The sequence below is a fragment of the Oryzias melastigma genome, linkage group LG7 (assembly GCF_002922805.2).
Source record: "Oryzias melastigma strain HK-1 linkage group LG7, ASM292280v2, whole genome shotgun sequence".
Lineage (NCBI taxonomy): Eukaryota > Metazoa > Chordata > Actinopteri > Beloniformes > Adrianichthyidae > Oryzias > Oryzias melastigma.
Window position 1 is genome coordinate 21,601,597 of NC_050518.1, and position 16,603 is coordinate 21,618,199.

General features: G+C 38.1%; 1 protein-coding gene across 1 annotated transcript in view; it reads left to right on the forward strand.

Moving 5' to 3' along the window:
• The first annotated feature begins 1,941 nt into the window (after positions 1 to 1,941).
• LOC118599013 (macrophage mannose receptor 1-like) overlaps positions 1,942 to 16,603 on the forward strand; it is a 19,446-nt gene continuing 4,784 nt past the window's right edge. Inside the window, exons 1-5 of the mRNA XM_036213024.1 lie at positions 1,942 to 1,975; positions 2,049 to 2,246; positions 2,561 to 2,643; positions 4,921 to 5,140; positions 5,998 to 6,330. Coding sequence (XP_036068917.1) covers positions 1,942 to 1,975; positions 2,049 to 2,246; positions 2,561 to 2,643; positions 4,921 to 5,140; positions 5,998 to 6,330 — 868 coding nt within the window. The remainder of the gene's footprint in view (positions 1,976 to 2,048; positions 2,247 to 2,560; positions 2,644 to 4,920; positions 5,141 to 5,997; positions 6,331 to 16,603) is intronic.

Consider the following 16,603-nt stretch of genomic DNA (forward strand, 5'->3'; position numbering starts at 1 on the left):
TATTTCTATATTAGAAAAAGGAAATACTATTTTCATTAACATTTGCCCTAAGCTAGTGGGCCACTTCAATGGATGAAATTGCACTGTTAATAAGTATTGTATGTTCTTGTAGAATGAAAAAAAAAGATTGCTACATGTTTTCTCTAACTCCATTGGACTCAACCATTTTTCCCCTCCTTTAACCGCCACCTTAACGTGGTCGAGGGGTTTGCGTGCTCGAGTGATCTTAGGAGCTATGCTGTCAGGGGCTTCTGCCCCTTGTAGGGTCTCCCATGGCAGATAGGTCCTAGGTGAAGGGCCAGACTAGGAGCGGTTCAGAACCCCGTCATGAGGAGTTCAATCAAATATCCTGTGGCGTCATCCGGATTGGCTCCACCGGGTCTGCGTTCTGGAGTCAGACCTGGGTTTGGGATTAGTAGCTGAGTGCCTGGTGACCAAGGCTCTTCTCACGGGATTCCAGAGGAAGCTGGCAGGTACCATCAGTCTAAGTCAGGGGTCCCCAAACTATGGCCCGCGGGCCGAATCCGGCCTGCCTTCACATATGGTCTGGTCCCCAAACACTATCAGAGACCCTTTATTTATTTACATATTTTTCAATCTGGCCACATGATTGAGAGCCACACAGAATGTGACTTTTATTCCAGCCTATTACATTTTTGTCTCTATCTGAACTCTCCCTAATACTCATCAATTAGAACTGAATGCAGAGTTCTCCCTCCTCATTTCACTTCTCCTGCTCTCTAATAATTTCACTGTTACTGATAATAAGAAGACAGAATTTAAAATCTGACCGCAGGTCGTAGTTTGGGGACCCCTGGTCTAAGTGAGCTGCGACTATGCAAGGATACTGGAGAGGAGAGTTTGTCTGATAGTCAAATCTCAGATTCAAGAACAACATTGGGGTCTCTGTCCTGGTCGTGGAACAGTGGACCAGCATACCCTCTTCTGGATGCTGGAGGGTTCATGGGAGTTTGCTCATCCAGTCCATATTTGTTTTGTAGGTTTGGAGAGGGCGTTATACTACCCCACCTGTGGTGTCCAGTGGAGGGTGCTCTGGGAGTACGGAGTCTGGGGTTCTGTTTATAGTTTTATGGACAGAATTTCCAGGCGGAACCAAGACCCGGAGGGTACTAGGTTTTGGGACCACGGGATTTCATCTCTATTCTTTGCAGATGATCTCCTGTTGACTTCATCAAACCAGGACCAATAGTATGCAGTGGAGCGGTTTGCAGCAGAGTGTGAAGCAGCTGGGATGAGAGTCAGCACTGCTAAATATGAGTGTAATAGTCTCATTTTTTTAACTCACCTTTATCCCGGGATAACTTTCAAACCAATAATCAACAGTCTCTGTTTCCATCAAATCTAGAACAACCATGATAACCATGTAAAATGAGTTGCCTGCATTTCTAAAAAACTTTTGTGTGTCCAGTAGTTTCTGCTTTGTGTTGGGTTCTTTGGAGGCCTCTAAATAGACTCCCCCTGACCCTCTTCTGTCTGTTCTCCTTAACTCTGAGAGATTCAAACCTTAGTCTTGGGTTAGTGACCTCTGCCAATGTCTACATCTCAGTGGTTGTGATTTGTTCCCAATAGAGCTGCTTTGGGAAAAAGCTGGGACAATCTCTTTACAGCAGGTTTAGTAAAAATAAGTACAGGGACAGGAAAAGCTGATATTTCTTTAAACTGCTTCAAAGAATCCTAAACCTCAGAGTCAGTAGTTAGATTGAGTTGAAATAATCTGACTCTCAGAGATGACTTTGGTCAGTCTATGCTTTGGAGTCAAATGAGTCATTTGGGATTTAAAACTGCCTTAAGTTGTTTTTTTATGACAGTGAGTTTTAGGATAAACGTCTGCTGCCTAAAATTCAAATGACATTTTGCATGTTTGGGCTAGAACCCAGAGACAAATATCTGCAGACTCAGACTGAAGGAGAACGTGGAACGATGGAAAGGTTTCTGCTCATCTTTGCTGCTTCAGGCAAGTCTGTCTTCTGTATGTTTGTCACTGTGCTTGTGATTGTGACTGTCATGCTCCTCTGTGTCTTTGGCAGCTCTGAGTGCAGTTTCCTCTCGGCCTGCACGCCAGTACCACGTCATTCTTGACCCAATGAACTGGATTGAAGCCCAGCGTTACTGCCGAGAGAAATTCACTGACCTAGCATCTGTGGACAACACGGATGATGTGAACATCCTGATGAACATGGGACTTCCAACTACCCTGGTAAAGTTTAAGAGCTCCTCAAAACTTTGTTTTTAAGGTGTCTTTGTGATGATTACAAAACAAATGGGCAAAAATATTTGTTCATGTGGTACTTTTGTTTAATATTACACAATAGTTTACAGTAATTTATTTTTTTTATGTTTGTCTGAGGCAAATGGCAATGGGTGAGCAAATAATGCATCTCTACTCTTCACATATTGACGTTTGGTAAGAACCCCACCGCGTCACTTTTTGACATTTAAGGTGCTCTTAGCTCATCATTTTTTTGTTTGTTTTTTGATGTCCTGGCTTTTCCCATTAAATCACGGGTCCACAACCTCCGGTCCCGCAAACTGGAACCAGTCCAGGAACCGGGACGCAGAGCACTCCAGTATCCTAACTCTGTACCTGTTTGCGTCCGGTACCGCATCCGTTACTGGGTTAAGGTTAAGATACCAGTACCGAGTAATGGTAGCTGTGACATCGGCTGCTACAGCAAGCCACAATCTCTCTTCTCTGCTTCATTCCAATGCAAGCAAATAGATCGACGAATGTCTTTGTTTTCCTGGTATCTGGCTTAAAACTATACGGCTCCATTGGTCGCCATTTTTGTTACAACAGCATCTCCCAATGCGGACCAGTGTGTGTGCGGTACCGCATCCGGTACTGCTTACCTAGGGTTGTGGACCCTTGATTTCACGAACATAGGGCCCTTAACCAAAGGTCAAGGTGTAATAAGTTGGGAGTGAAAATGTGTTGGATAGTCAGCTGCAGCAGTGTACCTCAGAAAATCAGAAAAACAAAAAATCAGTCAAATATCCCAAAATATTTTCAGCAGGCAGTTGGATTGAGTTTTTATTTATTTATTTTTTTGTCTGTCTTATTTTTTGTTTTATTTTTTGTATTTTCGCTAACCTCACTGCTGTGAATCCTTAATATAGGATTTGAACTAACTGTAGTCAGTCAGGACATAGAAACCCCCCTCTTGTGACCATCCTATGTTCATTTAGCCAGAACTGAAAGAATTTGTCCTGGTTCTTATGTAGAATACAATGTAGGTTTGTTGCTGTGGTCAAATATTACATGACCACTCTATTCTTTTGAGATCCATGACTTTATGGATGGATGGAACAACTACATGAAAAAAAAAACATTAGAAAACAAGGAAGGTGTACATGTGGTGAAAAATAAACAAGATGAGATGATCAAATAAAATACATTTACATCCAATTTGCATGTAAAGAACATGTAGTGCTGTTTAAAAAGCAGCATTCAAACTATTTACTGCACCACCAAGTGTTCTCTAAACCTCCTGTCTTTCCTTTTTTAAGAAGCAAGTAAAAAGTCTACAAGAAGAAACACTTTTCTGGAAAAAAAAAAAAAAAAATCTGCATTCTTTGTTGAAAATGTCTATGTCCTTAAACCTGCTCATCATTCTCCTGTGCAGTAGCATTGAGTTCTCCGGCACAGGCAGCTTTATACTTTATGACCATCTCGAGATATCTGAAGGTTTCCATTACATCCTCCTCCTCTCATGAGCTTTATAGATGTGTCTTTCTGCCAATTTTTGGTAACGGTGTTCAAAAGTACACGTTTGCGCTCATACAGGTTCCCTACAGGCAGCTTGACTGTTAGAAATGAGAAATTGAGACAATGAGAGAGTAGTTTTTGTGGAAACATACATATCATCTACACACTTTACACCACACCCTGTGCATAAGCAAGGCTACCTTTTAGACTTGTAACTGATGTCTGGTCCTTTCCTTTATAAAATGACTTGTAAATATTTATGTCATGTATATGTATATGGCAAGCATGTCCAAAGTTTGACCTGTGGGCCAAATCTGACCCACATTCAAATTTTCTCCCGTGAGTTCATGTCATAAAATAAATAATTAGAAGTCCCCAGTACTTATACTGGGGGGTGTATTATACACAGAGTTCTTACTCTGTGTACAATTGCTTGATAATGATTGGCTGAAAATGAGGGTCGCTGCTTCCAAGTCCAGGACACTAACCCGTTAAGTTGTATTTATTTTTCCTGTTCAGTTTAAATTTAGAAGTTTTCAGCAAACATTTAATAGTGAATAAAATATAACATTTCATATGAACCCAGATTTAATGTTGATAGATTTCATTATCCAGACAGACTTTTTCTTCTATTTCTACTCTTCAAATTTGGAATTCAGTCATTTTGGTTAATTATATATGTCCTTTTATATAAAGAAATGAAAATACCACTGCAATAAAATGTTCAATAATTGTTCAATTGTGTTTAATCATATCAATATAGCTCAAGATTACAGGCCAAATGGTTGTTCCTCAAACTGTTGCACCACACCGAATCTGACCCTCCTTGCAAAAAGTTTGGACACTCCTGTTCTTTGGTTTATTAATATTTTAATATCAAGTGGGATCCAACCACTTGCAGAAATTGAGTTTTCTCAAGGTGCATTTACACAGAACGCAACTGCGGCAGAGGTGGCCAGTTTTAATGTTAAGTCAACGGTACAAGCGCGCTCTGAGGCGAACTGAAGCCCCCCGGCGCGATTTGAGCGACTGGCACAGCACGAAACTCTGCCAGCGGCTCAATTTGAGCGATGTGGCATGAGTTGGGCACAATCCGCAATGACGAGTTTATTTTTTATTTTTTGCCGATTCCAGGAGAATTGTTACATCCTTTCAAGTGATTAAAAAATAATTGATATTGTTTCCATTCTCAGACACCTTGGATTGGTTTGTATTACGATGGCGGCACGTGGCAGTGGTCGATGACAGACAAAGATTTCTTTAAACCTGATGGGGCTAACTACAGAAACTGGACTCCTGGTGAACCCAGCAGTGACTGGAACAACGTGCAGTGTGTGTACATGACAGCCAATGGACAGTGGAACGATGCTTCTTGTGAAGGGGCAAAAAAACCAATGTGCTCTGATGTGAGAGGTGAGGTCATTCCTAATCAAGAACTCAGCTGTTCTTCACCTTCAAATCACTTTTGCTGTCCTAAATAGAGATAGAAAAATATGAATGATAGTTTCTTTGTAGGTACATACAGGTTTGGTGCTCTGCAAGGAGAGTAAATTACTATTGATCATCACATCATGTGTTCATTTAGTTATCATCATGTGCTAGACTATACTTTGTATTCATTTTATTGCAAAACCTTTACATAATATCCCACAACTGCTTTGGTTTTATGAGCCAGTCCATTAAACAGTTAGTTAAACAGTTAGGTTAATTTTGTATCTACTTGTGTAGACGTGTGGTGTTACATTTAAATGTAACACAACGTGAAATTTTGAAGGTTGCATGGCCTTTAAACCAAAAGCAGGACATATGAAATATACTTCTTTTATTTAAAACATATGTTTGAAACAGTTGTGAATGTGAATGTTCAAAACCTTCCCATCCCAAGTCATCACATATAGACGTTTGGTTAAGAGCCGCTCCACGTCACTTTTTGACATTTTGGATGTCCCCAACTCTGCGTTTTTTACGTGCTGGCTCTTCATAAAATCAAGGACCCTACTGTTAGCTGTACCGGACGAGGTACTGGACGCGTCTAAAGGACCATTAAACATTTGGCAATGACCAACAGACAGTAACTTTAAAGACCCATTTATAGAGGTCAACCGACAAAAAAAAGTAGATTTGGGGTTTGGTTACCCTTTAAGTTCAAAGAGAATAGATAAAAACATGTGTGGCAGAACCACGTGTGATTTTTGTCTTTGTTTTTGCAACAGAGCAAAACATTTTGTTGTTTGAAAATCCACTATTATCCTATTTCTACATACTTTCAGGGTCAAATGTGACATTCGTCCACATTGACACCTTCATGACATGGCCTGAGGCCCAGAAGTACTGCAGAGAGCATTACACGGACCTGGCCAGTGTCAGAAGTTCTGCAGAAAACCAGAAGATCATGGATCTTAAACCTGCCGAAGAAGATGTCTGGATCGGTCTTTCTAAAACTAGCTGGACGTGGTCGAATGGGAGTACGACCACATTTTACTACTGGAATGATGGTGAACCAAATGACCAAACAGCCGTTTGTGCCATGATGTTATCTCGAAAACTTGGAAAATGGGTGGATGCCACATGTGAACAACAGAGGCCATTCATTTGCCATGAGGGTAAGCAGTGCTGCTCACAGCCCTGAAGATGTACTTCCTTAAAAGCGTTCAGCTGGTAGATAGTACCACCATTTCCCAATGCAGATGAGATTGGTGGGCTCCAGTGCAGACATGGCACGGAGTTTGCAGCATGAGTTGAATTGTATAACACAGCATAATTAACTAAGCTCTTAACTTTCCTCTTCTGCTGCATTTTCTCCTTTGAAACATCAAATAATTTGTCTTAAACGACTTAAATTATCTGGAGACTTCGCAACACCAAAGTATGTCATATCTCCTCCTACAACACTCTACTTACAGACCATTTTTACATCAACCACTTGTGGGGATTTTTGAGCCCCAGTCGGTGCACTCTCCTTTTTGTTTTTTCCTTAGATTTTTTTTGTTTTAGATAGGAATATGTTCACAAGAAACTATCCAAAAACATGACTGATTTTTATGATCTTTGCTGCTTCTTTAGCTCATAACTGTTCAATAGGACAGATGTATGGGATCAATGACAGGCCAATGAACTCATGTTTTTCATGATTTTTGTTTAACATGTTTGGAATTACTGTAATGCATTTATATGTTGACTACCCGGTCTCTTTTCTCTTTTTGCCCATAATGTCAGGCTCACACTGCATGCAGAAGTGCCGCTGAATGGCGGTCACTTCCATTTGGCTCCCATGTTAACCTACGGTGTAGTTCACACCAGTAGCGAAGCGCCGCGGTCCTCCACGACCAGCTCACACAGTGCAGTGCAGCGATCATTTCCACGAGCAATTCATGTTTATCCTGGCAGGAAGTTACGCCAAGACACCCGAGAGAAAATCCAGTCAATGTTCAAAATATTACCAATTTTTTTTTTTTGTTTAGAAAGATTAGAAAAAAGTAATTAATGTGCGATGAAATCAACCATCAGAAGTTTACTTTCACAAAGACATGTCAAACACAGGATAACTAAACATTACGATTGTCTGAAAAGGAGTTTTAGGAAGCGAACTAATATAATCCCACCCCGGCTCGACCATACCATTTCCTTTACGTGTATTATCTTTATCCAGATATTTATGTCTTTCCAACATAGATTCAGATTAGTATGAATCCTCAAGTAACAATAAATCACATGTCTATGTAAGTATTTCAGACTTTGTCCTTGCATATGCAGATCTATTATCAAAATGTATACAAAATATGCAGATCATTTTGCATTAGAAAGAAAACATTAATATAAATCACGTATCAAACACAAACAAAAATATATATGTATACAAATTATTTTCTATTGGAAGAGCCATGAATGCAAAGCAAGTATCATAGGAATGTCTGATGATTTTTATTTTTTTAATTGAAAAAAAAAATTCTCTGAACTCACGTTGGCCCTTCTGGCGCGGTGAGGGGCTGCTCTTCTGGCTGGGCTGGGATCTCCGTGCTCTTGTGCCTTCACGCTTTCGGGTGTGGGGGGCCTCTGCAGTGGTCCCGCCCGCCCTGCTCTGGGTGCTTGGCGGGATTGCCCAGCAGCCGGATTCGCCACAAGAGAGATAGAGCAACAGGTCAAGATGGATTAATTAATTGTAGAAGCTCTAAATAACCACAGCTGAGCAGAAACGCCTGTCGACGTCGTGCAAAAATACGCGTCCGGTGTGAACGAGAGGCGAATTGGATTCTGCGCACACTCTGCTTCGTGGCACTTTCGCCTTTCGGTGGGAACCCTTTGTATGTCAGAGTTTTTGTTCCACAGGACCAGTAAGTACTGTTTGGGAGTCTGAGAGAATTTTCTTCAAAACAAGACCATGTTTGGTTTAATAGCTTGACGTTTAAACAGAATCGGAACTGAAGTTTTTGTGTTTGCTGTTCTTTTGTCCTGCATACATACTGATATTATTACTAGAAGTCACCCTTCCATTTTAAACTGGTTATAATGGTTAAAATGCTTAAGCCTTTTTAGCTCAATTCTTACTCAAATTCTGATTTGCTTCATGGTAAAGTAATCACGCTCATATGTGGGCCCCTTGTGAAAAGCAGGCTAAGTTACATTTGCATCCCAAAGCTGCAGAAAAATTCAGATGATACATATCCATTTGAAATATTGTAAGTAGCTGCATGGATGTATTTAAATAACAAATGCACTCTGTTTTTTTCTTTTTGTTTTTTTTTTTAAAGAGTTTTTTCCTGTTTTCAAGCAAATCTTGAGGCTGAAGTTGGTGGGAAACCCCTCTCTGGACCTAAATGACCCCACTGTAATTGCAGTTCTGCAGCAGCAGGTAAAAGATAAAAATATTCATGCATTTTTGACCATAAGTAATTGCTTTGAACCTAAATATGTTCCCACAAAGTCTGTGTACCAATGTACCAGTCTTTAACAATAGTTGATCTTTCAAATGTTAATCGATGACTCTAAATTGACCCTATTTGTGCCTGTGAGTGTGTATAAGTGTAGGTTAGGCCATATTAGGCTCCAGCACCCCTGTGACCCCAGAAGGTAAAAAAACAGGTTAAGAGGGTGGATGGATTATATTTTTTAAGCTGTTTTTTAGGGCACAAAGGGCCAAAGGGGCCAAAATCCAAAAACAAATCGTAGATCATGGGCCAAACAGGATAAACATTTATTGAACATTCTAAAGCTCAATGTTTGACACGTTAAAACCGAAGCTTTTTAACATAATTATGAACTAAATGTATAGCATTACCTGTGATAATGCTAGTGTGAATGCTGTAAGATGAATTTGGCCACTAAAGGTGATAGTATTGATGGCTGAAGATGCTAAAATTAATAGCTAAAAACGCTGAAGCTGAGAGACAGCTAAAATATTAGCTAAATGCCAAACTTCCCCCAAAAACAAACATAGGTTAGCCAAAACAGCTAGCATGTAGCTGAAAAAATAGCTTAAAAAAATCGTAGTAAATGCCAAAATAGTCCAAAATGCAAGCAGAATGCCAATTTTTAAAACTTTAATTCCGTAATTTGTAATAATAATATAAAGGCAGATGAATAACTGTCAGAGAAACAGTTTCAGAGCAACGTTTTCTGCATCAGAAAGCAGCCATCAACACCAGAAACAGGACAACACTTTAATCTTTCATAATAAAATGAAAACAGATTTAGAGAATGTTTTGTGCTTCAGCTCCTACAGAAGCTGAAGGATCAGAAAGCGAATGGAAACGTCAAACTGAACTGGATGAAGCTGGCTGATGGGAAGATCTTCCATAAGGTTGAAGATGAAGACCAAACATGAGTTCTGACAGCTGTCTATAGAATCCTGCATCAGAAAATGCACTTATTTATCTGGAAGACATAGCTACAGTTTTGCTGATGCAGAGAATATGTATGCATTGTTTAAGGTTTGCTTTTTTCCAGTTTCTTTCTTCATAGGTTAAAAAGTTACACTATTACATGCTAGATGTTTGTTTATGTGATGTTAGAAGTCCAGTGCCCAAAAGGGATTCAAGTCAAGACTGTTTTAATTGAACAGAAGTGTATTAAATTGCTGATTTTATTAACATTTTAACATAGAATATATCATATTGCTGTAAACTGTAATATATAGAGGACAAACAAAAAAGTTGAACTCTTATCTTTCAGTTAGAAACATTTCTATGAGCCGGTTCAGCTGTTTGTGGGAGGGGTAGAGTCACTGAAGCATTCACTGTTAACAAGAGAACAGACTTGACACAGAATTCTGGATTTATTATTTTTTTTTATTATCATTTCATAAAAACAGGACCATGTTTTTGCTGTATTGCCGCAAATCTTATCAGATTTCCCTTCTATGTACTTCTTGACATGTAACCCATCATTCATAGTTTTAATCACATTTAAACTCCTAGAACTAGTTTTGGTGTCTCTTTACTGACAATGTGTGTTAACTGAGAGGCCTGGTCGCATTTTATTTGTATTCATAGAACATGCAAGAGTTTCAGGGACTCCAAAGGGAAGCAGGTCTTGTTTTCAGTCTTTTTAACAATCTAAGAAAACACAATTTAAATAAATAAGTTCCACATTTTTGCACTTAAATGTTTAGCACTAAAAATCAATATTCTTTTACAGTCAGGAAAATGTGGTTCAATTTTTTTCTCCATGACCCCCCCACCATTTAAATTTATTTTATTGATGTAACTTTACATGTAACCGCATAAAATGTCAATAAAACATCTTTAAGTGAAACGTTTATAACTGTCATATTTTCTTTTACATTAACTTTTTGACACTAATTTATTCTCTTTTTAAAAATGAAGAATCACTCAGAAATAAAAAAAATGTAATTTCATTATTAGAATCTTAATTTTACTCTTTCACTGGGATTTTATTTTTACTGCAGCCACAAGGGGGCACAATACCTTTCTTTTGAGTGCTTGACCCAGGAATGGGTCAGTGCAGAAGACTCTACATGCTAGACCTACAGTTGGTGGAGAGGAGGAGGGAATGTTTATAGGGAGAAAAAAAAATAGAAGTCGTCCTTGACCAGAAAGTTTAGACACTCCAGCATTTACAGCCTCTTAACAGGTCGAGCATGAATGGTCCTGTTTCCCTAAGCCCCTAAGCCTCATGTGATCATGTGAACCCTTCAGAGAACTACAGAGCACAACATCTAGTTTACTGTAACCACTGGCTGGCAGTCAGAGGGTCAAACACCCGTCAAAGAAATGATTGTTAGAAGGAAACAATATGAGATCAATAAAAGAAGAAGAAACAATTTATCAAAAGAAGATAATTGCAAACGGAAGAGTCACAGAGCAAAAGTCAAAAGAACGACATAGTTTGTTAAAAGAATAATGTTTTATTTTTATTGATCCTCTAACGAGTTAATGCTCAAAGTTTCAAGCAACTCCAATAGCTTGAAACTGAATGAAACAAAAAAGTCAGTTACTCATTTTAGTTGTGAACTATTTCCATTGCGAATTATTTCTGTTGCATTGTGTCTTTTGTTGTTGTGCTTCCGTTTCTGTTGTTGTGTTGTGGTTTTTGATCTTGTGTTTTGGATTTTTTCATTGTGTTTCCACTTCTGTCGTCTTGTTGTGGCGCTTGTTTTCGTGCTTCGGCTCTTGTCGTTGTGTTGTGGCTTTTGTATCGGTGCTTCGGCTTTTTTTGTTGTGTTGAAGCTTTTGTTGTTGTGTTGTGGTTTTTGTTGTTATGCTTTGGCTTTTGTCGTTGTGCTTCTGCGTCTGTCGTCTTGTTGTGGCTTTTGTCTTTGTGTTTCGGTTTTTGTTGTGGCTTTTATTGTGTTGTTGTAGCTTTTGTCGTTGTCTTTGGGCTTTTGTCGTTGACCTTCAGCTTTTGTCGCCGTGCTTTGGCTTTTGTTGTGGCTTTTATCGTGTTGTTGTAGCTTTTGTCGTTGTCTTTGGGCTTTTGTCATTGACCTTCAGCTTTTGTCGTCGTGCTTCGGCTTTTGTTTTCTTGTTGTGATTTTTGTCATTGTGTCATGGATTTTGTCGCCTCGTTGTGGCTTTTCTCATTGTTCTTCAGCTTTTGTTGTCGTGCTTCGGCTTTTGTTTTCTCGTGAATTTTGTCGTTGTGTCATGGGTTTTGTCACCTCGTTGTGGCTTTTCTCGTTGTTGTTCGGCTTCTGTCATTGTGTTGTGGCTTTTGTCGCTGTGCTTCAGCTTTCATCGTCATGATTCAGTCTTTGTTGTTGTGTTGTGGCTTTTGTCACTTTGTTTTGTTTTTTGTCATTGTGTTATGGTTATTGCTGTTGTGCTTCGGCTTCTGTCGTTGTGTTGTGTGTTCTGGTCTCCTCCAGCCTTTCCGGATAGCTGAATGAACGATGTCACACACTCTTGATCAAAGCTTTTGCAAAGCAGCCACATCAGGTTCTTTTTGTCTCTTTTGTTTCATCAAACATCAAACTAACTCAGGTGTTGTAACTCAGGGTTTATATTTTTTAAGTCTTATATTTGTATTTTTAAATTCTTATGTCTATTTTCATTTTGTGTATGAAACAAAACAAAACAAAACAAAACAAAACAAAAAAACTCAGATGTTGTAGATCAGCAGTGTTGTAATAGTAACCCTGCACTTTTGCATCACAGGTCTGATAACCACAGTTGTAATTTTTCCATTGTTAGCACGATCAACATCATTCCAGTAGATTCTGAAGGAGAAAAGCGGCTACTGGAATAACGTTGATCGTGCCAACGCTTGAAAAGTTACAGTATGTTAAAGATTTTGTGTTTAAGAGTCGCTGGCGACACTTCAGGTGAAAAAGGATTGACAAACACAAGTGTAGACAAATAATTGTTAAAAATCTAGTGTCAAGAGCAAAATCTTGGAGGGACCGCCTTCTTTTCTCTCAGCTGTTGAAGCTGCAGACAGTGATTGATGAGGACACACTTTGACTAACTGCTGCTGTTTTCCTCAGCGCAGCAGATTAAGAGGACTCAATCACAACAAGTCCACAAACAGCAAGGACATGGTTGTTCAAAGAGCTGCTGCACCTGACACAACAGGATTTGAATGGAACTGAACCATGACCGGGTTTTCCTGAGGACAGACGGGAGCCAGAATTCTGGTCTGAGTTTCATCCAGACCAAAAACAGGATGAGACAAGAAAATCTGAAGGTTTTTTGGCATAATGAATCATGTCCATGATTGGGTTTCAAACCCCAACCTCTGCAATGTGAAGGTGGCCACACTGTCAACTGCACTATTTGATACGTATCCAGAAGTACGGTAGATGCTTTGACAGGCGTCTCCAGGGTTTGATGTTTAAAGATTTCCGTTGTTGAGGGTTGAGGAAAACTTGGTGATATTAATAAGGAGTCCCTGCAAAACGGTATTGTTAAACAAAAAGGAATTGTTATAGTATAGTCTGTGTGGATGCAGATCTGCATAGATTTAAATGTGGTCTCTAATGTTTAGTCTGAGAGTCTTTTGGTTTGTAATAAAATGGAACTTCAGTTACAAGATGAAACATAAAAAGTCAAATTACCTTTTTAACTGTCCGTGCCAAGTAAATTTGAACTATTAGTTTAAACCAACCAGATTTTAGTGGGCCTACTGTAGAAATCTTTAACAATAAAAGAGCCATCTGGGCCAGTTTACTGTCCAAAACCCAGCACGAGCAATGAAGAGCCTCTACCCTTTTAGAAAAAATACACTTTATTGTCCTTTTGTTTATAAATAAAAAATTAGCTGCCAAATATCAATAAAATTGTTATATTTTTCTATAAATAACATTTTTTATTCATTTTATTTTGAATGCAGGATATAAAAGGTCCTTTCAAAATAAAATACACCAAAATCCTCCTGCTGCAGCAGTTTGTGAATTAAAAGTGTAAGAAAGTCAATTAGGACATGTTCAATCAATATGACTTGATGTGCCATCATCTTTTTACTATTAAATATAAAAATGACAATACTAATATAGAATCCATTTTTAATCTGTACATGTAAATATGCAATTCTATACAGGAAGATTTAACCTCTGAACAGCAGCTTGACACTTTAGTGCAGCAGAAGATCAGTTTAAGTCGATTCAAATACTGACACTAGAATAAACCTTGAAACCATATATTTGCTCAGTGATCTGACATGTTAAAAATCTCAACATGAATGACATAACTTTAATAACCAAAGCAAAACTACAAAAAACGATTTATTAAGATCCCTAGCAATTTTCTTCAAAGTCAAAATGTCACAATGGAGGAATGATGGAGCTCCAGAGCTTCAAGTTTTAGACCCCTGAACTATAAATATTTAGCACAATATAATGTCATAAAGAAAGATGAAGGGAACTCTAAAAAGAAGGAAGCAGAAACGTCATAACCTTTGAACTGCTACAAAATAAAATAAAAAAAGCTCAGGATGGAATCGATTTTGGCTAATGATTGCTCTTTTATAACCAAATTAATTTCAATTAAATTAATTTTATTTTACATTTAAATAAACAATTACTCTCCTTTTGAAAGCTCATTTAAAAAAATCCCCAACTCCTTGGCAATTTGTGCTCATTTTTTTCTGAGATGTAACCGACCCTTCTTAACAGCTCCTAAAATAATCCTTCACTGACATGTTCTTAAGCATAAACAGACTCGTGACCTGCAGCTTTGATTAGGAAAATGAAATCTGTTTTGAATTATTTTGACTTGTTAATCCAACAGGATAAAAGTTCTAAAGTTCTAAGTCAGCAATGCAAAAAAGGTAACATTTTGCATAAAGTCGAGTCAGTTCATCAGATAAGTGTCATCAGTCAGAGGTTGAAGCAGCAGAAGAGAGAAGATACAAGAATGGAGAAAGTTCATCTGTTTGTCATTGTTGCTTCAGGTCAGTAACCTCTCAAATAATGGAGTCTAGTGGAAAAAATTGTCTTAACAGAATAATATTAAAATATTTCAAGCCTTTGTGTCTTGTAATATAGATAAGGTAATAAAAATCTCAAACTTAATGTCTCAGATTATCAGACTATTGTACAAAAAAAAGTTAATGCTAGAAAGTTATGGTGTTTAACCAAAAAATGCAAAAGTCTCCTAAACCTGCAATGGTCTTATTGTGGTGTAGCAGCTGCTCTGCACCCAAAACAGACCCCCAAGAAATAGATAAAAAAATAAGCTTTCCTTTATAAAGTGAAAATTTTAAAGAAGCCAAAACATCTGCTAATGGTCCAAAAAATGTGTCTTTCCAAGAATTCTGATTTAAGAAAATAATGCTTCTAAAAAAAAGATTATTTTGCTATTTAAATACTTTCTTGATAAAATAAGTTTTCTTGTAAGAGAACATTTTAACTACATTCGCTGAGTTACAAAATCACAGATTCATTACTAATGTAGAATTAATGTTGGTATAGAAACATCAAATTGAAAAAAATGCACTGCCAGCATTACATGTTATTTTTTCTCTCCTATCTGCAGCTTTTTGTGGCGTCTCCCTTTCTGAGCGTAAGTACTACTTCATTTATGAAACGATGAGCTGGTCTGACGCTCTGGCTTTCTGCCAACGACGCTACAATGGCCTGCTCTCTCCAAACTCCCCGGAAAACATGGTGATAGTGAACAACATGGTCGATTTACCAAGAATGAAGACGTCTACAAACAGCAGTGTAATTTCACCTTCTTACCTTTTGTTTAAATGGAATCTCAACAATTCTCCTTAACACTAATGAATCTTTAATGAGAAAAATATAATTATTCTGTTTTCCAATACAGCATGGTATTTAAAACACGTTTTCTAATACACTTTTGTTTTTTTACAAGTAAATTACGGAAGTTCTGTGGTAGATTTCAAATATCTGCTAATGTTTTTCCTATTCAAAAATACATAAGCAGTACAGAGCAGTAAAGTCTAAAACTCAATTTGAGTTCCTTGTGGTTTTTTAATGAGACCACTGGGGTCTGGTTTCAGGGAGGAATAATTTCATGTTAAAAAGTTAAATTATTTCCCCAAAAATAGATAAATAAATAAACAAATGCACCATGGAGTTTCAAAAATCTTGTCTGAGCTTATTCCTCTATTTTTTATTCTGTTGAATAAAGATACAGGGTTCATGAGGGGAGAATTGTCATGACGACTGAGACGGGAAAACAAGAGTCAAGTCTTAATTTTTTATTTTACCACAAAGTCCCATTGAGATAAGATTTCTTTCTCAAGTGAGACCTATAGGCCAAAATGCGTCAAGTTTAACACGTTTATGTGACTCTGGATGATTTATACATGCGAATCATGTTCGGTGTGAAAGCACCTTAAGAATCTTCCACCTCTGCTGAAATGAATCCTACAGTTATTTGTGATCAGGTTACATTTTTCAGGTGGCCTGGATTGGTCTTTACAACTACTGGAGACAGTGGATATGGTCATTGTCAAAAACCAATTACTACCAAAAAGATGAAAGTACCTTCAGAAACTGGGCTCCTGGAAAACCAGACAACTTAATGGAAAAAGTACAATGCTGTGAAATGTACGACACGGGAGAATGGAACGATGTCAGTTGTGGATTTTCCCGTGAACCAATCTGCGCAGATGTGACAGGTGAGGATTGTCCTTTCTGGATCTCAACAATACGTTTTGTTTCTATGTGTAGTTGTGTGGTCTCTGAAACTGAGGCTTCTCTGTCCACTTTTTGGAACAAATTTTAGTGAGTTCATCAGCAACTGTGTATGTATTTTTTCAACTAATACTAACTTTATTGACCAGCTTTTACAAATGTATTTTGTAGAGTTCCCTGTAAAAATCTTTTAGTACCTTGGTTATTTTTTAAGTGGCTTGAAGGCGAAGTTGCCATCTCTCAGCCATGTTTGGTTCTATTTATTTATCACATATTAAAGTGTCCGTGAGCAAGACACTGAACCCTGAAGCTTTGCT